This window comes from Arachis stenosperma, chromosome 2, assembly GCF_014773155.1.
Source record: "Arachis stenosperma cultivar V10309 chromosome 2, arast.V10309.gnm1.PFL2, whole genome shotgun sequence".
In the NCBI taxonomy this organism is placed as follows: domain Eukaryota; kingdom Viridiplantae; phylum Streptophyta; class Magnoliopsida; order Fabales; family Fabaceae; genus Arachis; species Arachis stenosperma.
In genome coordinates this window covers 2,819,006-2,841,573 of record NC_080378.1, presented here as the reverse complement: position 1 = coordinate 2,841,573, position 22,568 = coordinate 2,819,006, and the positions used below count along the sequence as shown (strand labels likewise).

At 34.1% G+C, this 22,568-nt stretch overlaps 1 protein-coding gene and 1 pseudogene across 1 annotated transcript; both read left to right on the top strand.

Moving 5' to 3' along the window:
- The first annotated feature begins 4,958 nt into the window (after positions 1-4,958).
- Positions 4,959-6,739, top strand: LOC130961784 (putative UDP-rhamnose:rhamnosyltransferase 1). The gene has a single exon (XM_057887790.1). The coding sequence runs from the start codon at positions 5,009-5,011 to the stop codon at positions 6,386-6,388; it is 1,380 nt and encodes a 459-aa protein (XP_057743773.1). The 5' UTR covers positions 4,959-5,008; the 3' UTR covers positions 6,389-6,739.
- Positions 6,740-7,617: 878 nt separating this feature from the next.
- Positions 7,618-9,255, top strand: LOC130961230 (putative disease resistance RPP13-like protein 1; annotated as a pseudogene).
- Positions 9,256-22,568: the final 13,313 nt, after the last annotated feature.

The following is a 22,568-nucleotide window of genomic DNA, read 5'->3' as shown; positions in this document are numbered from 1 at the left end:
TGATCCTTTACCTTGTTTTCATAAATTGGTTTTAAATGCTCTTTTTTCAAATCATTCAAAAATATTTCCGGAATTACAACTCTGCCCTTTTCTTCAGCAGCCTCCTTTGTCCCCGCCAACACCAATTCTGCCGCCGGATCCCAAGCCACTATTGGAGACTTCACAATTCTGTCATCTAACCCAACATTCTCATGATCTTTCCATGTTTCTTCTTCAACCAAAACACTCGCTGATCCAACCTCCTTTACAAGAACATCAAAACCACTAGAACCAACAGTGATGTGAATTCATTCATTACAGGTATCAATTTGATAATATATAATAAATATTAAAAAGAGATTCTACACATCCATATAACTATGTAATCAAGTTGATCCAACACAAAAAAATCTAATACCATTAAATAAAACGTGAAATACACGCGCCCAACATACATAAAATCGCTCTTGCCCAACGTTTCTTCTTCTTCTCCCGCGCTTCTTTTCACGCTCGTTTATGCACGGAGCGTCTTCTTCTTCGCCTTCTTCTTCGCATTCCTCCTTCTCCTCCTTTTCCTCCTTTTTCGCGTTCCTTCTTCTTCACGTGTTTTCTCCTTATCGTCATTTTTTTGTTGCTGCTGTATTTTTTTGTCTTTTTCTCCTTCTCTCTGGTGAAAAAGCAGTAGAAGGTGAGGAAGAAGAGTTTTGAATAGTGCAAAATGAACCGAACACAGTACTCATGGTGAACCGAATACAATACAATTGTATAGTACTGAGTGAACGAATCCTGAATGCTAAACCCTAAACTCTAAACCATAAATCCTAAACCCAAAATCCTGAACCCTACCGTAAACTCTAAACCCCTAAAACCCTGAACCCTAAACCCTAGACCCCTAAACCCTAAACCCTCAACCATGAACACGGTGAACCGAAATTAAAACACGGGGCGAACCGAAAGTTTGAAACACACTGAACCCCTGTACACTGAACCCTGAACCCATAAACCCTAAACCCTAAAATCTTAAACCCTAAAATCCTATTGTCATTCTTTTGTTGTTGTTACTACTGTTTTTTTTTTGTCTTTTCCTCATTCTCTCTCTTGTGAAGAAGCAGTAGAAGGTGAGGAAGAAGAGTTTTGAATAGTGTAGAATGAACCAAACACAGTACTCATGGTGAACTGAACACAATACAATTGTATAGTACTGAGTGAACGAACCCTGAATGCTAAACCCTAAACCCTGAACCCTACTGTAAACCCTGAACTCTACCGTAAATCCTAAACCCCTAAAATCCTGAACCATGAACCCTAAACCCTCAACCATGAACATGGTGAACCGAAATTAATACACGGGGCAAACCGAAAGTTTGAAACACACTGAACCATGTACACTAAATTCTGAACCCATAAATCCTAAAATCCTAAACCCTGAAACCCTATCGTCATTCTTTTATTGTTGTTACTGTTGTATTTTTTTGTCTTTTTCTCCTTCTCTCTCTGGTGAAGAAGCAGTAGAAGATGAGGAAGAAGAGTTTTGAATAGTGCAGAATGAATCGAACACAGTACTCATGATGAACCGAACACAGTACTCATGATGAACCGAACACAATACAATTGTATAATATTGAGTGAATGAAACATAATCCATTATATAAAATCAAATTCAAACAGTTTTCTGCAGAATGAACCGAACACAGTACTCATGGTGAAACAATTGTATAGTACTGAGTAAACGAAATATAATCCATTACATAAAATCAAATTCAAATAACTCTGCCTATAATTTACATATTATCAATTAAATTCAGTACACCTCCGTCCATTTAATTCAATTTAAATTAGCAATTGCATTCCATTTAATTCGATTCAAAATTGAATAATCCAAACTTTGTCAGTTTGATTCGTTTCAGAAGAGTAATCCAAATCGCTCTCCTGATTTGAAGTTGAGTCATTTATTGTTTCGATTCAGAAGTACAGATCGAAGAAGAAAACGAAGAAGAATAGGAAGAAGATAAATGCAACGTAACCAGATCGAAATAAGAAAACGAGAAGATGAACGCGACCAAAGGAGAACGACGAAGGCAATGCAGATCAATAAGGAAGAACTTGAGCAGAGAAGAAGAAGGAAGATGTTTACGTTGCAGCAGAAGGTTTACGTTGAGAAAAATTTTAGGTTGCAGCACGTTATATGTAGTGTGTGTATGACAAATGAGTGAGAGGTGGGGGACGCGCATGTGGAGAAAATTACTTGGTTAACAACCTTGTAAAAAATACATGGATGCAGAACTTTTTCGATATTAAAAATTACTATATTTTGTAGAATTAAATTAAATATGTGTAAACTAAAGTTAAATTTAAAAGGTGTTTTATTTAAAATAATTTGTAGTACAAAAGATTTGGATGTTAGAGTTATACAAAGTGACATTTTTATTTGGTAATTTGATTTTTGCATTTGTTTTAGTTGATGATCTTAGTCTTCTTATATGGCGTTCGTCCTCCTTTTTCTTTATTAGTTGTTGTTAAAGTTGTTGCTTTCTTCTTTCTGTCGTACATTCTTGTGAAAGCATGTTCTTTATGAATTCTTGAGTTGTATGCACTTTTTATTAGATAGTTATTCGATTTCTAATCATTCAACTCTGAAAATTTGTTTTGGCATTGTCTTGGATTGGTATTTCTATTATTTTTTCTTGTTGATAAGTCCTGTTTAAGAATTTTTATATTTGTTAAATTAAATAATTAAATAAATAAATTAATATTTGAGAGACTTATTAGTTATGAAATACCCATTAGTCAGCTATGCGAATTTTTTCATTTGTAGATTGATTTAGCTTTTTGTACTTGAAGTTGTACTAACTGAATAATCACCTAAAATATTATAATATAATAGGTTATATAAAATAAGATTGTGTTATATTTGTCTCATTTAATGTATTATATAAAATATAATTTTTTGAACTAAGAAAAATAATAGATTTAAATTTTTTTGAAAAAGATCGTACATTTGTATTCACTAACCAATGTTGATGTGAGTGCAACAATTTTTTGGCTATTTATTTGTGTTGTAATTTCTTTATTTACTTGATTTGAAAGATTTTTTCACAATGTGACTTTTAACATGATGTTCTTAAAATTATTAGTATTTTATTAATAACTATATATGTAAATGAAAAATGAATTGCTGGTATATTTTTTACTGAGGAATGCTAGGGGGCCAGCAAATTTTGTGATTTGTAGCTATTAATTAGCCATCATTAGTGTTTTTAAAGGTGTGAAATTTCATCCAATGGTGTAAGATTTTCATCAAATGGTGTGAGATTGCTCACTTTTCTCTTGATGGTTAAGTGCTGGCCAAATTTTAAAAGAAGTGCTACTGCTATCCCCTAGACTTGCTCTTTTTTACTATTTAAGTATCAATTCCATTCTTCGTATTTTTTGGATTTTTCTGTAACATCTATTTGTTCTTCTTCTCCTAGTGCATGCAGTTTTGTAGTGACATCTACAATAAAAAGAACAAAAATGTGTAATAAAATTTTTTGAATAAATTATTTTTAATAAGAATAATTAAAATAGTATAAAGTGAAATTATTTGTTAATATTTTTTTTGACCTACTCTATTAGATACTGTCTTAAGTGATACAAATTTAAAATAGTGTTGGAAAATATTCAAATTTCTTTAACAACAGTTGTGAGTAAAAAATTTGATTTAATTGTACCTTTAATTTGTCTATATAAATCATTTGCATCTTCTATTAGAAAAAGAACAATGAATAGCATATTGAAAGAAGTATAATTTTAACAATATTAAAATACAATTATATATAAAGTATTATAAAATAATATAAAAATTATAAAAAGCACAAATAATTAAAATATTTTTTTCGTAAATTCAATTTAAAAATACAATAATATGTTTGTTTTGTACCTTTTCATCTAATATAATCATTTCTAAGTAAAGAGGTTCCTCTTTATTTGTGGATGTTAATATTTCTCATAGATAAACCACGCGATCTTTGATAAATCAATTGTCTGTTTGTTTGGTGATATTGTCCAAAAAAAATGATGCTCCATTGAATAAGTAATGTTACTTATATGGCATTAGTAGAAAGAGAAAAATATTTTAAAAATATTATGAATAAACTTATTTATTTACTTTTATATATTAAGAATAAATTTTATGCTATACATTCTCAATTTTTATATTTTTCTTTTATTATCTTCAAATACAACCACTAAAAAAACTCAAAATTTAAGCCATGGACCACAATCTTTTTAATACAATACTTTTAAATCTATAACATATATATAGTATAATTAATTTTGCTTTCCATACATAGTGCGAGTTTTAATCTTTAATTTAAAAATGTAGAAAACACACACATCAATAGCTCCAAGCAAACTATTAGACTAAGACTAAGACTATCAATATCAATGTACAAATTATTAAAATAAGACAACTAGCATGCATTATTGTTATTGAAACCTCATAAGATGTTACCATGATATACATACATAAATGTGTTACCAAAAGTCAATTAAGTTCTCCACTGCTATGAATTTTCTAAGTTATCTAGGAGACAGATAACGATGTCATTATGAAATTTGGATATCTCTGACCTGATGTGTCCCCCAATCACATGGAACTTTGTTGCATTTATCAAAAATATATATATCAGAGGATTTGTAACAGTGCAAGGATAAAAACTAAAAAGACTAAACATTAAATAAAGATCACATTAAAATTCAATAATGAATAGTATTTCACAATATACAAAAAAAGTGAAGAAGAGAAGAGACAATTTAGAACAAGTGGTTGTTATTGACAGTAAATTAGGTGCAAGTATTTTAAACCTTTTACTAGCTAGAAGAGACAATATAGTACATTGAAATTGATTAGCAATTTCCTAAAATAATAAAGTTTGAACAGTCATACACAGAAAGAAGATAGCATATATCTTTTTCCTTTTGTATATTCATATATATCCATCAAAACTCATAGGATCCTTACACAAGAAAAAAAAACAGTGGAGAAAACATGTCTGAGAATGCAACTCATCATGTGGTGATGCTTCCATGGTCTGCATTTGGCCATTTGATTCCGTTTTTCCAACTCTCCATAGACATAGCCAAATCAGGCATTCATGTCTCCTTCATTTCAACACCAAAAAACATTCAAAGGCTTCCAAAAGCACCTTCAGATTTATCTCATCTTTTACATTTGGTGGAAATTCCATTTCCATCATCATTAGACTCATCACATCTCTCTGGTGGTGAGGCTACTGTGGACATTCCATTTGACAAAATTCAGTACCTCAAGTTAGCATGGGATCACATGCAAAATCCAGTGAAGGAATTTGTGTCTAAGTTGCAACCAAATTGGATCATTTGTGACTTCCATGCACACTGGGCTGTAGAGATTGCTCAAGAGCTTCATGTGAAACTCATGTACTTCTCTGTTTACTCTGCTTCCACTATTGTGTTCTTTGGACCACCCGGTCAAATGAGAGCACCAACATCGCCAGAAGACCTAACATCACCAAGAGAATGGGTGAATTTTCCGTCTTCAGTGGCTTTTCAACGAAACGAGGCCATTGCGTTCTATCAAAGTGCATACATAGAAAACGTGACAGGGTTAAGAGACATTGATAGGGTTGCCAGTGTAATAGACAGCGCAAATGCTCTATCATTTCGCAGCTGCTATGAGATGGAAGGTGAGTATTTGAATCTATATCAAGAACTTATTGAGAAGCCAGTGATTCCTATAGGTTTGCTTCCTCCGGAGATGCCAGAGAGAAGACTTGTTGATGAGTTTTGGAGTAAGACTTTCGAGTGGCTTGATGCGCAAGCAACAAAGTCTGTAGTCTTTGTTGGGTTTGGTAGTGAGTGTAAGTTGAGCAAAGAGCAAGTTTTTGAGATAGCTTATGGATTAGAGATTTCTGAACTTCCATTTTTGTGGACATTGAGAAAACCAAGCTGGGCAATTCATGATCATGATTCTCTGCCTCTTGGATTTTGTGAAAGAACATCAAAGAGAGGAAAAGTTTGTTTTGGATGGGCACCACAAAAGGAAATTTTGGCACATAAATCTATTGGGGGGTCTTTGTTTCATTCTGGATGGGGATCTATAATTGAGACTTTGATGTTTGGCCACACTCTTGTAGTGTTGCCATTCGTTGTTGATCAACCTCTCAATGCAAAGGCTTTGGTTGATAAGGGTCTTGCTATTGAAGTGAAGAGAAATAATGAAGATGGTTCATTTAGTAGAGATGACATAGCCAAATGCCTCAGAGAAGCTATGGTATTGGAGGAAGGAGAGAAGCTTAGAATCAAGACAAGAGAAATTGCTAAAGTTGTAGGCGATTTGAAGCTTCACCATGATTACATGGAAGAATTTGTCAAGTTTCTTAGGACTTGATGAATCTGAGAATAGACCTTGTTATTAGTCCAAATGTGTCTTACAGTAGTCATTAAGGAATAAACTCTTAGGCTGTGTTTGGTAAGTGTTTTAAGACAGATGCAGATATATTGAGATGATGGAGATAAGATAGTTACCGAACAAACTCTTAATGTTATCTATGTATTTAAATGTGACTTAAGCAGTAGATCTATTATGTAATGAATTATCTTCTGCTGTTGATTTTGTTGTATGGTTTGAGCAAAGCAAGTCTAGAATTACTTCCAACAAGCAATAGATCAACTTGGAGGAAGTTTGGATGGTTAAAAAGTTGATATTGTAAAATCGTTTTCTTAATATTGAAATGGTAATTAATGCATCAGAAATATTTTTGATAGTTCACAAAAAAAAATAAAAGTATTTGTAGAAAAGCTATCTATCTAGAACAAAATCTAATCTGAAAGTGAAACATCATCTTTCAGAAGTACATGTGCATTAATTGGTAGAAGTGGGAGCTATTGTGACATGCATGGATATCAAAATTTGTAAAGATAAAATTAATAACTTGAGTAGCTTTTATAAAACAATCCGGTGGTGATTAACTATCTCAAGTTGGATTGGATAAAAATAATAAAAAAAATACTAATAATGAAATTCATATTGCGGAAGTCAGTCACAATTATATGAAGCAAATTATTCAGATTCTTTCTGATAAATTCTAGATAGTAGGTTAGATCAGATACTGTGGCAAAATGTCGTTTGTTAACACCTTTCGCCGATGACCATATGAAACTTGTTTGACAAATTATGAGTGTATGGTAGATTAAAAAACATGGTAGATACATGTAATTACCATTGAGTGACAAACAGCTCATGAATCATGATGATGTTTTCTGTAATACAAAATTTCCACAAAGATTACATTTCCCTTGGTCCTAAAAACTTTGAACTTTGCACATCTTGCAATCTCGTTGCATCTTTTCCAAAATGACAATAACGTCTAAAGTAGGAATATGATTAAACATTTAAAGGTTTTATGCAATTACGGTGCACCTTCCAAAATGACAATAACATTTAAAGTATAGTGTTATAAAAATGAATAGTTAGTAAAGAAAGCTATCTACTCCACTGTTTTGAATTATTTTAAGTTATCTCGGGGACTGATACCACGTCTTGTTGCTAATTTGCAATTGCAAAGAATTGTTCTTTCCTTCTATTCTGAAAACTTTAAGCATAGTTCTTTCCTTCTATTCTGAAAATTTGATTACTTTGATCTTGTTTGAGATCATGGCTGGAGTTCTTGTTGGTGGAGCTTTTCTGTCTGGCTTCATTAATGTTGTCTTGGACAGGCTCATTTCTGCTGATGCTGTCAACTTGGTTGCGGGCAAGAAGCTTAGCTCTGACTTGGTTGAGAGGCTGAGGAATGCTCTGACAGATGCTGGAGCTCTTGTTGATGATGCAGAGCTCAAACAACTGGATAACCATGATGTGAAGAAGTGGCTCAACTGTCTCCGAGATGCTCTTTACACTGCTGATGACTTGTTGGACCGCATCTGCACCAAAGCTGCAACTCAAAATGTCACTCTCTTGGGTAGTTGGGTAGAAACTTCAATTCTGAAGATAGACAGATGGTGAATGAGATAGAAATGGTGGTCAGAAGGATAGAAGATCTTGAGAAACGCAAAGGAAATCTTGGACTTGAAAAGATTTCCACTGCTAGCTTCTCCTGGAAAACTCCATCCACTTCTCTTGTAAAAGGGAAGGTGTATGGCAGGGAGGATGACCAGAAGGCCTTAATCAAGATGCTGAATGACAACAATGAGCATCACCTGTCTGTCATCTCTATCGTTGGCATGGGTGGTGTTGGTAAAACTACTTTGGCTCAATGGATGTACAATAATGCAGAGTTGATGGAAGGATTTGATCGGAAAGCATGGGTTTGCGTTTCAGAAAAATTCAATATTGTTGAGACCACAAAGAATATAGTAAAGGAAATCTCTATAAATACTCAGGATCTTGATAGCTTCAATTCAATTCAAGATGCTTTGAAGAAATGATTGTCTGAAAAGAAGTTCTTTATTGTTTTGGATGATGTTTGGAGTAATGATCATCATCAATGGAAGGATTTTCTAGCCCCTTTCCAATATGGGGTTAAGGGAAGTACTATTCTTCTAACTACTCGCAAGGAAGATGTTGGTTCAGTTGTCCAAACAAATTATCACCCTCACTATCTCATTCCATTATCAGAAGACTGTTGTTGGTCAGTGTTTGCAGCCAATGCTTCTTTTCCAGAATCAAATGGGAGCCCAACACTAGAAGGAATAGGCAAAAAGATTGCCAAGAAGTGCGACGGGTTGCCATTAGCAGCAGAAACACTTGGTTGCTTGTGCAGAAGGCATGATGCTAAGGAATGGGAAAAAATCTTACGGAGTGATATTTGGGGATATTCTACAAATGACAGTAAGATTGTTCCAGCATTGTTAATTAGTTACTTTCACCTTGCTGCACATTTGAAGCGTTGTTTTGTTTATTGTGCACTGTTTCCGAAAGATTATGTTTTCAATAAAGATGAACTAATTTTGTTGTGGATGGCTGAAGATCTTTTAAGCCTACCGAAGAGAGGAGAGACTTTAGAAGAGGTTGGTTGCAAGTGTTTTGAAGAATTAGCTTCAAGGTTATTTTTTAAACCAGCTAAGTACAAATTTGAGAGATTTGTGATGCATGATCTCTTGCATGACTTGGCAATATTCCATGCCGGAGACTTCTATTGTAGAATAGAAGATCTTGGTGAACAAGAAGAGAAGAAGGTTCTCACTCGTCATTTGTCATATTTCCCACGTGGAAGCTTAGGATCAAATCAGCTAAGGTTTCAACCGTATTATTTCTAACAACACAAGACCGAAACACGATTCGAACCACCGTGGAGACTCCAAGTAGAGTGCCAACATGAAATGGGTGGGATAACAGTTCAGGTTGTTTATCAAAATGAGATGCAAGATGTGAAGATACATATGAATAATGAGAACCCGTATCAAATAACACTCGAGCTTCTAAAGAACAAACTTGTAAAGTACCTGCCACCACAGTATTAGAAGTTTGAGTATCTTGACATGTTAAAGCGTACACACGTGCCTGACCTCTTTCTCTTTGGCTCCCTCCTCTGTTATAAGTCTGACCCCTGCCACCTGCTCCTCTGCCACTAGGACCAGATGGATTTCCAATAGACATAGCTGAAGATGATGGCATTGGTGTTGTAGGACGTGCAATACCTGGAGCAAAGCCTCTTCTAGGATTTGGACAATCCCTCCTAAGATGACCAGATTGACCACAACCAAAACATGCACCAATAGCCTTGAAACATATACCGGAATGGTAGATCCCACACTGCTGGCAGTAAGATTTAGTTGGTCTTGTTTGATTAGAACCATGTCCGCTAGATTGAGGGGTGCCCCCAAAAAAGGTCTTGAACTCGAAACACTCATAGGAACAGATCCAAAAGAAGCAACCCCACCGAAAGATGTTTGAGGACGAGCTCGATAACCCGAATAACCGTGCTGATTAGTCTGACCATGATGAGACTGAAATCCTCCTGAACTAGCTCCACCAGAAAATTGCCCCTTCATCATAGGCTTCTTACCAACATCCTTAAAAGCATTTCTCTCCGCTATCCCAGCTTCAATTCCATAAGCAGAGTTTAGTACATACTTAAAAGACATGCATCCGACTTCACGCATAAGAGTAGTGAACATAAGTTCTGCCAACCTACGAACAAACCGACGTACTTTCATCTCTTCTGAATTTTTCAAGTATGGAGCACTCTTAGAAAGTCTAGTAAACTCCTTAGCATACTCGGTCACTGTCATATTCTCTTGCCTTAATCTTTCAAAGGTAATTGCATCTTCTGCTTGCTTGTTAGCTGGATAAAATCAAGTGAGAAACTCTTCAGTAAACTCTATCCAAGAAGGAGAAGAAAGTCCAGCTGCTTCTTTGCTCTCAAGAAGAGACTCATACCAATATCTTGCCGAACCACGCAAGTTATAGGATACTAACTCAACAGCCTATTCATTGGTGCACTTAAGAGCTCGAATAGCTTTCTTTGCATATTCTAGATATTGTTGTGGATCTTCATCCAATGAATCTCCATTGAAAGTGGACGAATTCAACTTCAAATACTTTTCAATCGGCGGCTCTTGATCCCCAAATAATTGATGAATTCTATGAGGCTGAGGATTTGGCATATTAGGAATTCCTGCTCCACCCCTATTTTGATTTGTTAGGACCTGTAATACCGCATTAAGGATTTTATTCATTCCCCTTAATTCAGCCGCTAAGTCTGGTTGAGCCTCTCTTACTGCGGGGTTCTCTCCTTTGCGCCTATCAGCTATCCTTTGGCTCCTTGGCCTTTGTCGAAGCACTCCAAGTGGCGGAGAAACTGCCCTATTAGATTCAGCAGTATCAGGAGCACCAACAACTCCATCACGTCTTTACTTAGGTGGCATCTTCCACTTATCGAGTAAGTAAAGCGATTGGATTACCAACGACATATGTATATGGAGTTCAAAGACAATAGGACAGACAGAAAGAATTATGAGAGCAAAAGATTGAGGACAACTTTCTATAGGCCTCTAGTAACATCACACATTGTGAAAATGGACCGGGTTCCATTTGCACAATTGTAATCTTACTAAAAGACACTTGTTCCATATTACACAGGAAAACCTAAGGCTCTGATACCATTTTGTCATGGCCCGAACGATGCCATGACTGGCACTCAAGGGACAAGTCCCTTAGCAAGCCAAACGACCAAATTTTCAGAAAAACGGACAGAGTCTCCTCTGTTCCTAGGACCTTACCAACATAAATATTATCTTCTTGTATCAATAATAAACATCCATTCCAGAGACAACAACAACAAACATATTTCAATCATATCCACAATCCAATATGTCCAAAATACGCATCATATATATTAAGTTGATAACTAAAGTATATATAGTTAAATCCATAAGTCTTACATAACCAAATCATAATTACTACTTAAACAGTTCAAGATTCAAAATAACATAACCCACACGAGGATCCTACCTGAGACATATGGAGCATTGACATAATTTAAAGTTTGAGCAAAGGTTCCATTACATAATGACTTAGCCCTTGGAAAGAAGAAGGGCTCACGAAAATGACTAAGATCTACTGAGGGACAGGTGGAATGGAACCTGGAATGACTCATGCATCTAAAAAATATGGGAATATAATAGGGTGAGTTTTGCAACTCAGTGAGCAAACATTACATCTATAACCCACACGAGACAATACAGAGTTTACCTTGAAAATTATATTTCTTTTCAGAGATGAGAAATTCATATTAATTAATTATGCAAACAAATAGATAAGTAGTTAAGCGGATGAACTGAAATGAGAGATCTCATTCCAGAAGTCAAATCAAATTAAATATTACACACCTAGGGCGGCTCCACCTCTAAGGTAGCCCTTTCCTCTAGTGTGCCCGTACGGTATAACAGATCCAACGTGTGGACTACACGTTGGGCTAGCAACGCCCCTGCTAGCTGAGGTCTGAGTTAGATGCATCTAAGTTAACGGCATAACCGCCGTTAACTACAATTTTCTAGTCAGAATCTCCCAAACCAATCCAAACCAAATCATTTATAACAAATCTCTAATAATTATAACATATTACTAAATTTTCATAGTAAATCAAACATATATAAGAATGCAAACTAAAATTTAATTAAATTTAATAGAGTCAAATAAGAAAACATGTATGCTTTACAAAATATATAAATATCGTCTCGTGTATATTTTTATAAAATTATAAGTTTCTCAAATCAATATTTATTTCAAAAATTCAAAAATCAAAATAATCAAATTTTTTTAAACTCCAAAAATAATTATTCAATATAAATATTGATAATAATATATTTAAAAACAATTATAGACATAATATCTACTCACAACTTGATTCCAAGAAACTGGAAGCAACTCTGAGCGCATCAACAAGCTACCGAATGATGTCCAATAACTCTACAACTCTAGAAATATGACAATAATGATATTTGTGAGCTACTAATGTTGTTAATTAACACAATCTTATTCACTTTGATAAAAGCCCCAAATTTCCTAATCTTAATAACCTTAATTCGAATTTTACTATATCCACATGTATAGAGATGACAAAAATTGGAGATATAGCTAATTATTGAGTCAAAGAGTTACCTTGAAGTCTCAATAATTACCGGAACGAGTAAAGTATCGTTTTTGTCCCCCAACGTTTGGGGTAAGTCTCAAAGTTGTCCCTAACGTTTCAATCGTCCTATTTAAGTCCCTAACGTTTCAAAATTGACTCAATTTATCCTGCCGTTAGGGATCCGTTAGCGGAATTGACGGCGGGACAAAATTGAGACAATTTTAAAACGTTAGGGACTTAAATAGGACGAAAACGTTAGGGACAAAAACGATACATAAAAATAAATTTTAATTTAATTTTATCTTTTAATAATATTAATTTTTTACTGTACATAGTATTCACTTATTTTTAAATTACATCTAAATAAATTGCACTTAATCACATTACTTTTATTTTAAATAAATTTATTTGTTTATAATTTTAAAGAATTTTGATACATTAGAGACAAAAGTTATAATTTATATTTTATTATATATATTATTTTGTCCTTTTCTGCAAGTTTATATACTAATCATTCTACAAACATTTCATGATAACTAAAAATATTTAAAAGTAAAATTATAGAAAAAATTAATTTATTTAATATGAAAGTAATATGATTAAGTGTAATTTATTTAGATGTGATTAAAAAATAATTGAATACTATGTATAGTAAAAAATTGATATTATTGAATGATAAAATTAAAATTTATTTCTACGTATCATTTTTGTCCCTAATGTTTTCATTCTATTTAAGTCCCTAGCGTTTCAAAATCGTATCAATTTTGTCTCGCCACAATTCTGTTAACGGATCCCTGAGTTAGAGACTTAAATAGGACGATTAAAACGTTAGGGACAACTTTGGGACTTACCCCAAACGTTGGGGACAAAAACGATACTTTACTCTTATCGGAACTCAAAAGTTGAATACTTTCCTCACTAATTAAGTTGAAACTCCATGATTTAGGGTTGTGATAAATGAAATTTGAATGAATAAAATAGAGAAGAGAAGAAGAAGGAAGTAAAATGAAAGAAGTGGGTTTAATGTTAGTGTATGATTTCAAGAAGAAGAGATGAGAAGATGGAAAGGATGATGATGAAGAAGAAGAGAAGAAGAAGAGAAGAAGAAATGAAACTGAAAAGAGAGAGAAAGGTTTGGGAGAAAGAAATAACTAGGGTTGGAGAGGGGGTGAGTCACGTGACTCACTAAGTGCATGTTTGGGCGCCATTATTTTGTTAAAAGAAGATATTGAAAAAAGATCTTTTTTATTTTTTAACGTGTTTGGCAAATTTCTAGTAGTAAAAGTAAAAGCATTAGTAAAATAAAAAAAGATCTTTTTTGAGAAGCTGTAATTTACATCTTCTTTTTTTAAAAGATCTTTTTTCTTTAAAAAAAATATTTTTCATGTAATAAATAAACAAAAAAAATACTCTTATATTGTTATACCTAAACATAATTGATAGATAAAAAAACTTTTTTACATGAGATATCCAAACATAAAATTACTTTTTCTTCTCTATCAGATCTTTTAAAAAAAATAACTCGAAAAAATATCTTTTCTTAAAAGCTCACCCAAACAAGCCCTAAGTCCCTCTTCCTTTTTTTTCTCTCTCTCTCTCTTCGGTTATAACAGAAACTTTTTCTTTTATCATGTGTCTATTGCACAGAACATCGGAAGATGAAGATGTATATCAACAATCCTACCTAAAGATTAAACAAACAACTCCTAAGGTGAAAATATATAAAGTAAGGAAAAAAAATACTATACATGAGAAAGAAGAAATTTTTTGGAAAACTGAATCGTTTAGTCTCAGGAAATTTTAATTCCATTGCTACATTGGAATCTCTGAGGACATCCTTGTATGTCAACGATTTGTTTAGCATGGAAAGCATAGCATCAAAGTTTAAATACTTGAGAGTTTTATCATTTGATAAACTTGATGTATTGCCTGATTCAATAGGTGAATTGATTCATCTACGCTATTTGGATCTCTCATGGACTAATATTAAGACATTGCCAGAGTCATTGTGCAACTTGTATAATCTATAAACACTAATGTTGTATGAATGTACTAAGTTTACCATGTTGCCCAGTGGCATGCACAATCTTGTCAATTTACATACATCTTGATATTAGAAAAACTCCTTTGAAAGAAATGCCTGGAGGAATAAACAAATTCTTAAGTGATTTTGTTGTGGGAAGACAAGAGAATGGAATCAAAGAATTAGGAGGGCTTGTAACTCTTCATGGAACATTAGGAGTGCAAGGATAACAGATAAAAAGCACATTGACTACTTATTGTTGAAATGGTGTTCAGATGATGATATGGTTTCAAGCACACAAACCGAAAGAGATATCCTCGACAGCATGCGACTGCACCATGGCTTGAAAGAGTTGGCAATTGATGGATACAGAAATACAATATTTCCAGATTGGGTTGGGCATTTCTCTTACCAAAACATGACACGTGTATCTCTGGTGTATTGCAAGAATTGCTGCATGCTGCCTTCACTTGGACAGATGCCATCTCTTAAATCCCTGTGGATTCAAGGTTTTGATAAGCTCGAGCGTATTGGTGATGAGTTTTGATAATCTTTATGTTTCTCGTGCTGCCACAATTTAAAGAGGAAGACAAGAATTCATTGTTGTGTATCCAGAACTTTTGAGAATTTCTTTAGATGTATTAAAAAAATGGATGAATCAAATTTACTGTTTTTATGATGAGATATCAGCACATAATTTTGTACAATAGAAACCATATTTTCATTACCTTCATTCAATCTACAAATTCTTTCAATGTGGTAAACAGGACTAATATATAGGGATCATAAGAGGAGATTTCTATTTTAACTTTAGGTTGGCATAGTTACTCTATTTCTCTTTATCATTTACTTCAGTTTGGATAATATGGAAGGAGAAAAGCTACCTTCTTCTCTGTTACTACTTCAAATTCAAGATTGTCCTTCGCTGGGAAAATGCTGCAAGAAGAGTTGCAGATAAACTTCTTTTCTGCTGAAGTTTTGCTTGTGTTTCATTGGTTTCATTTTGTTGATGTGCTTGTATCCTTATACAAAGAGTTGCGCATATAACCGAAGGAAACTAAATTCAAATTGGTTGTACTCAACTCAGAAATATTACTGAAAATGATGCATCAGCTATCAACTAGCTTTAAAATGTGGTACCAAAATATTCCTAGTTTTATATAGTATCCGTCGGTGACACCAAAACAACACCATTTGCAAGAAAAGATTTAAAGAATGAAAAAGTTAGAGCAAAGCCAAATAAGCACTCCACTGCTATGAATTTTCTAGGTTACTACCGATACTGTGTCTTATTACTAAAGAATCAGTGACACCTTCAGAAGAAGAATAACTGTTAGTTACTTAACAATGTAGCATGAATATACCACTTTAATTTCTGTGGAAAGTACTCTTGGTTTTAAAACTCCATATAGTTTCAAGATATAATGTACTTCTCTAAATATTCTTTACAACGTCAGCTCCTAACGCTGTAATTATCTATAGTTCTTTACAACATGCACATGTCTAAATTTTGTTCGTGCAACAGTTAAAGGCTTCCTCAACTTGCAATTCTATAGCTGTAGGTCTTCTTTTTCTTTTAATTTCTGAATTGAACCAGTAATAACTGTAAGGGAATAGCTCAAACCTATTAAAACAGTACTTCAGAAAACAGAGAATAGGTCATGATCCTATAGCCATTATATATTCTCTTCAAAATTTTACATTATGGAGGACTATATAGCTTCCAACACTTTTATTTAACAATTTAAAGTGTAGTTTATCTCTCAAAGAGAGCCCCTTTTTTTGTGTAGAAAAAAATAAGAAGTAAAAAAGAAATAATCATGAGTGTCTCAAATTCTTAATCACTGATAAAAGTTGCAGAAAACCGTACTATTGTCTGGCTCGTACAAAGTTGAAACCTTCCTCAACTTGCAATTTCGTTGGTCTTTCATGAGTTAAAAACACAAGTATGAGCCATTATTACAAAATTTAAATCCAATTCTTAAAATCTTCTTATATTACAATTTTGGATAAGCCAATAAATTTTAAAAATTTCTATGAGATCAAATGATTTTTTGATTTAAATCTAGTTACGGTTTTACATTTTACATGTTTAATTTATTCTTCAATTTGAATCTCAACTACCTTGCTGTTCACTACAAATTCATTTCATTGCATGCATTATTAGCTTGTATAAGAAATAATTATTTTAGACTTCTTTAGTTTGTTATGTTTCTTTCATCTTTGTATAAGAAATACATAACTCTTAATATAGTACTGAGTGGTGACTAGTAACTAATATTAGCATAACTACTTGGATTTGATGTATTTGAGAGAGATTAGTTTGGTAGTACTATTGAACCCAGTCCCATAACATAACACGTTAGTTGAAAATTGAAACTTACCCCCAAGATGCATTATGTTGCCTGCAAGAAATAAAGTAGAATCAAGGACTAAAGTTAGTATGAGCCAGCTGGGACGATTTGAAGTCAATGTCCTCTTGCCTGAACCTGAATTATTGGAAGGAGCAGCTCCTCATCACATCACATTATACAAAATTAATTATGATAATTCATATGTAAAAGTATTTTCACATAGACAACACATGTTGGTATAAATGTGATTTTATAAAATCAATTATGATTAAAAAAATTTATTATCATATAATTTGTGTTGGAATATTTTTTTATAGGGCATTGAAAAAATAAATATTTTTAAATAATGTTAATTAAAATTACATTGAAGTGAATTTTATTAATAGAATATAATTTATATATTTTTTTGTATTACTTTTAAATTTATTTTTTACAATAAAATGATATATTTAAAAAATAGATATTATTTTTATGGTTTAAATATTAAAAAAATATTATTTATAATTACAAATTTTAAAAATATGTAGTGTTAAAATTTTGTGTGTAAGTGACAATATTGAAATCATATTTAACTTATGCACAAGAATATGCCTAAATAACAAAGATCCTTCACATTGGATCTAAGTTTACGATAGTTAAGTAGAATATATTAATACATAATAATAATGTCTAATTCATCTAAAGAAAAAAAAAATCAATGAAACAGATTTTAACAGACATTTTTTTAAATATTTTTTAGTCTAAATAACATTTAATCAAATAATTTTTAATATAAATATTTTATTTAAGATGGTACAAATTATAAAAGTTTGTCTGATGTAGTATAAATTGATTTTAAAAGATAGAATTTTAAGATTTTATTTAAAAGAAATAAATACTCCTTTAGGTTGGTAAAATAAATAATTAAATATTATTTAACTCACAAAATACTTATGAAATCATTGTAATTTATAAATACGAAAAAATTTGTAACAAATTATATATATAATAAGTAAAATTTAAATGTTAATAAAAATTATCAACTATCAAATAGGTATAGATCCTAAGAACATGTGAAGATTGGATCGCATTAAAATTATTTATTTTTCACTGCTTCACTATTTTTTTTATAATTAGTATTTTAATTAATATAATTATTTTTTATTAAAATATTAACCTCTTTTATAATAGTTAATTTTACTTTTTTATAATAGTTAATTTATCTATTTTTAAAATTTAGTTACAATGTATTTTAAAGGTTACCATTTGAAAAAAATTATTAACTGAATTAAATATCAATATAACAAAAGAGATTAATGATTTAAATTTTTTGTATACTAAGTAAATTAATTTTTTTAATAAATATATATTAGTCTTTTTATAAACAAATTATACATAAATATAATAAAATAAATTAAATACATGATTTACGAGTAGCACAAGTTATACACTAGAGACTAATAATATAAATAAATATTATTTAGTTAGTATTTATTGTTTGTAATTAGAATATAAACTATTTTTATTAAAGTTTTAATTTTTTTTTGGATTGTATAATAGTAACATATTTAAACACAAACACAATAGTTTTTAGGGTAAAGTATATTTTTTGTCCTTAATGTTTGTTAAAAATTTTAAAAATATCCCTAAGTTTTTATTTGTTTCAATTTGAGTAAAGTACCATTTGTACCCATGAAAGTTGAATACGCTGACAAATGTACCCACAAGAGAAGAAAACTACCAAATGTAACCATCAATCGTGACATTCGTGGGACGAAACTAACCAAGCCTTATTCCGGCGTTGACTCCGTTAGTAACTCATCCTCCGTGGCACTTCCCGGCGTGACATGGCATGGGGGGCCTCTTACGTGGATTGCTGAGGTGTGTGACCGTTATAATGTATCTTCAACCCCAAAATTTCCCAAATTCAAACCTTGTTCCATCCCCAATAAGAACCCTAACCCTAGATTCACAAAAATCTTTGAAATTAAACCAATGTCGAGGCGAAGAGTGTTTACTCCAACTTCGACTGGCAGTGGTAGTGTGTCTGGAAGCTCAAATTCAAGAAGGGTACACGATAGGAAGTTCAATGGGAGATGTTTCTGTGGGTTGGGGGTGACGTTGTTACAGTCAGGGACGGCGATGAATCCTGGGAGGTGGTTCGTACGTTGTCCCAATTGGAAGGTAACCCGTTTTACACCCTGTTCTGTCTGAGTTGAATCTGTATCTGATTGTAGTTTTTTTGCCATGTATAGAACTCGGACTGCAACTTCTTTGCATGGGTAGACGAAATCGAAGGGCAATGGGAGGGTTTGAGGAGACCACTGTCAGAAAGAAAGATGCAGGAAGACGCTAATGATGCGAAGGCTAAACTGAAGATGCTGATGACGTTAGGGAGGTGTGAAGTTGAAGTTAGTAAAGTTAGGATTTGGCTTGTGATTATGTCAATGGTGGTCGTATGTAATGTTGTCTGCACTTTGTATCTGATTCTCAGGGGGTTTTGAGCCCAAGTAGTTTTCATTGTTAGGGTTTGACAGAAATACCCATGTTCGATTCTATATATGTCATTTGTAGACATGTGAAATCCAGAAAATGTCAAAAAGAGTCTTATAAGACTTGAAAAGTTGCAGAAGTTATCTATTGCTAATACTAATTTGAAGTCTTTTTTACTTTATGCTCTAAAATAACATGAAAGAAAAGCAAAATAAGCTCATAGGGACGTAGAAATTGAGCAACTGAAGTATTCAAGTTATACTAGTTATAGGTGTGAGTTTTCAACAAATGCACAAAACACCGAAAACCAAAACATAAGCAATTGTAGGAGTAGTATGTGGCATATCCAACAAGTGTAACATAAACTGCCATGACACAGTGCCAAAAAAAACATAATATAAAGACTCTTGCTTCAAGGAATTGGAGTGGAGTTGCTGCTGCCGCTTGATCCTTCCTTCAAGTGTGCAGTTGTGGACCTCTTTTTTGGTGGTGGACGGAAGGCAGGCTGAGGCCATCGAGTTGAGGTTGATCCCCCTACTGTGGGAGTAGGCATGAATTCCATGAATCTGGAAGTAGTCCCCTGGGAGGTAGCTTGCATGGTTTGAGGTGTGACAGTGGGTGGCACATCAGAGGCCGTGGGTGATGGAGTAGTAGTAGCTGGTGTTGCTAGAGCAGATTGTGGTTGGTGAGTAGTTGGTGGTGGTCTTCGCAGATTCTTCTTCTTCCTTGGTGGCTTTTGTGTAGTTGTTGGCCTAGTTGAAGGAGACCTCACTGTATTAGGAATCGGTTGAGGAGCTGAGGTAGTCTCCTACAACAGTAGACACATATGATTGATTTCATTAAGAACCTTTAGAATGAAGTTGTAAAATGCATCATTAAACTTACATGTGGTGGCTGAGATGCTGCTGCTTCAGCTACTTCAACAGCTTCCAGTGTCTCTTCCCAGAACATCTCCTCCAGTCTTGCAGCCTCATCCCCATCATCCTCAGCAGCTCGGTGTGGATTTGAACTTTGTCCCCTAGCCATAGCTTCCTTCTTCTTGGAACAGCTACGACTGTTGTGTCCAGTCTGCAATACATGTAACATGAACTTTCATTTTGTTGACATTGAAAGCACAAGTAATGGGAGCATATGAATTATGGCTTACCTTTAGGCAGTACTTGCAAGTGATGGGGCCATACTTTCTGGGGGCCCTATGAGGATCTGGTTGGGTTTCCTTTGGGGCATCATTCTTTCTGTCTCTTTTTAATTTTGGCCTCCCAATCTGCTTCTTGTATACTGGGGGCAATATAGGAGGTAGATCAACATGTTGCCAGTATTCTTGGCTAGGGACAGGCTGGATGACATACTCATATGTGCTATTATATGCCCCCATAGAAAGCCAGTTATGTGCATGTTCCTCTGGCTTCCTATTCTGGTAGCTCAGTGCAGCACATGCATGCCTGCACGGCAAGCCAGTCAGTTGCCAAAATCTACAGGAACAAATCCTCTTTCCTATATCCACCATAACCTTATGAGGCAGGCATTGTACTTCATAGACATTTCCAGGATCATCTCCGGTAGGAAACGGCCGCCACTTGTTGCTCTCCCTTTTCTCTTTTTCAAGCCTACTCTGCTGCACAGGAGTGATCAGCCCGTTATAACCCACCAAAGCCTTCTTGTTTCTTGCAATTATACTCATCATATAACACCGCACCTCTTCCAGCATAGTTATGATAGGCTTCCCTCTCATCTTCTTGATCCTAGAATTAAATGATTCGCAGTTGTTGTTGGTATAATTGTCAGATTTTGGGTACTCACTAAAACCACTCCTGCTCCATTGACTAGGAGGGATTCTGTTTAAATAGTCCCAAGCATGAGGATTAACCCTTTTGATTCTATCCAGTACAGCATTGAACTCTTGAGGGGTTGTGGCCTTGGCACATCTCCACATTGCCATTTTCAACTCTGTGTCACCCCACTGCTTTCTAAAGTTCTGCCATATGTGCATAGCACAAAATCTATGATGTGCTCCTGGATTCACCTCACGCATAGCTGGGATGAGGCCCTAGTTGTAATAAGTAAAGCAACATATTCATTATACTCTATTATGGGCAATAACTATGACAGCGGTAGGTAAGCAGGATATAATGTAACAAAATAAAATAACAATGAAGACATACACAGGGGATACGAATTCAGATGTTACCTTCTGCATGTCTGACATGAAGTTGACACCATTGATTGCAGCATTACCTATGTCTTCTTGGAGGAGTTCCAGAAACCATTTCCAGCTATCCTTGCATTCACACTCCACAACAGCGTATGCTATCGGATAGATGTGGTTATTGGCATCATGGCCGATTGCAGTCAACAACTGCCCAGGGTAGTAACCCTTTAAAAAGGTTCCATCTAACCCTATAAAGGGCCTGCAGCCAACCGAAAAACCCTTTTTACACCCTTCCAAGCATATATATATCCTTTTGAATTTGTGCCCAGTCCCTTCAACATAATCAGTACTAATCCTCACAGTGGAGCCAGGATTGGTCCTCATAATCTCATTAGCATAGTCTCTAAGAACAGCATACTGAGCTATTTCACTCCCTTCTATTAGTTGTTTTGCCTTCACCATAGCCCTGTATATCTTTCTCTCGTTCACAATCACGTCATACTCCTTCTTGAAAAAATCTTGTGCCTGCCTTTGAGTCAAGTCCGGAAAATCACGGATCTTGTCTTCAAGCTCCTGTACAACCCATTTACCATCTGCAGATTTATTTTTGTTAACTCTGCTGCAGGTATGTTCATTCACAAACGTTTTCACCTGAAAGCTTAATGGAAACGACCGTTTTGCACAGTATATCTGCCACGGACAGCTCTCATCATAACATATGGCCTTGCACCTAGTTGAGTCCACCCTTGGAAAGAATATGCTTCTCCCTAAGTTGATGTTGAACTTCCTAACTGCCTTCTTGAAATGGTCCAGATTTTCAAACTCCATGCCAAGCTCTAACCTTACTTCCCTCACTGGAGCATCTGGATTCGCTTGAGGAAATGCTGCCTGCTCACTATCTTCATCATCACTTGCAACGGAATCAAGCTCCTCCGACTCGTAACAATGCATCCCTGCAGTTGCCTCTGACATATTTTCACCATCCACAGGTATATAGA

What these genes read in the sequence shown, in the direction of transcription:
- LOC130961784 (XM_057887790.1), top strand. Translation starts at nt 5,009, where the DNA reads ATGTCTGAGAATGCAACTCATCATGTGGTGATGCTTCCATGGTCTGCA.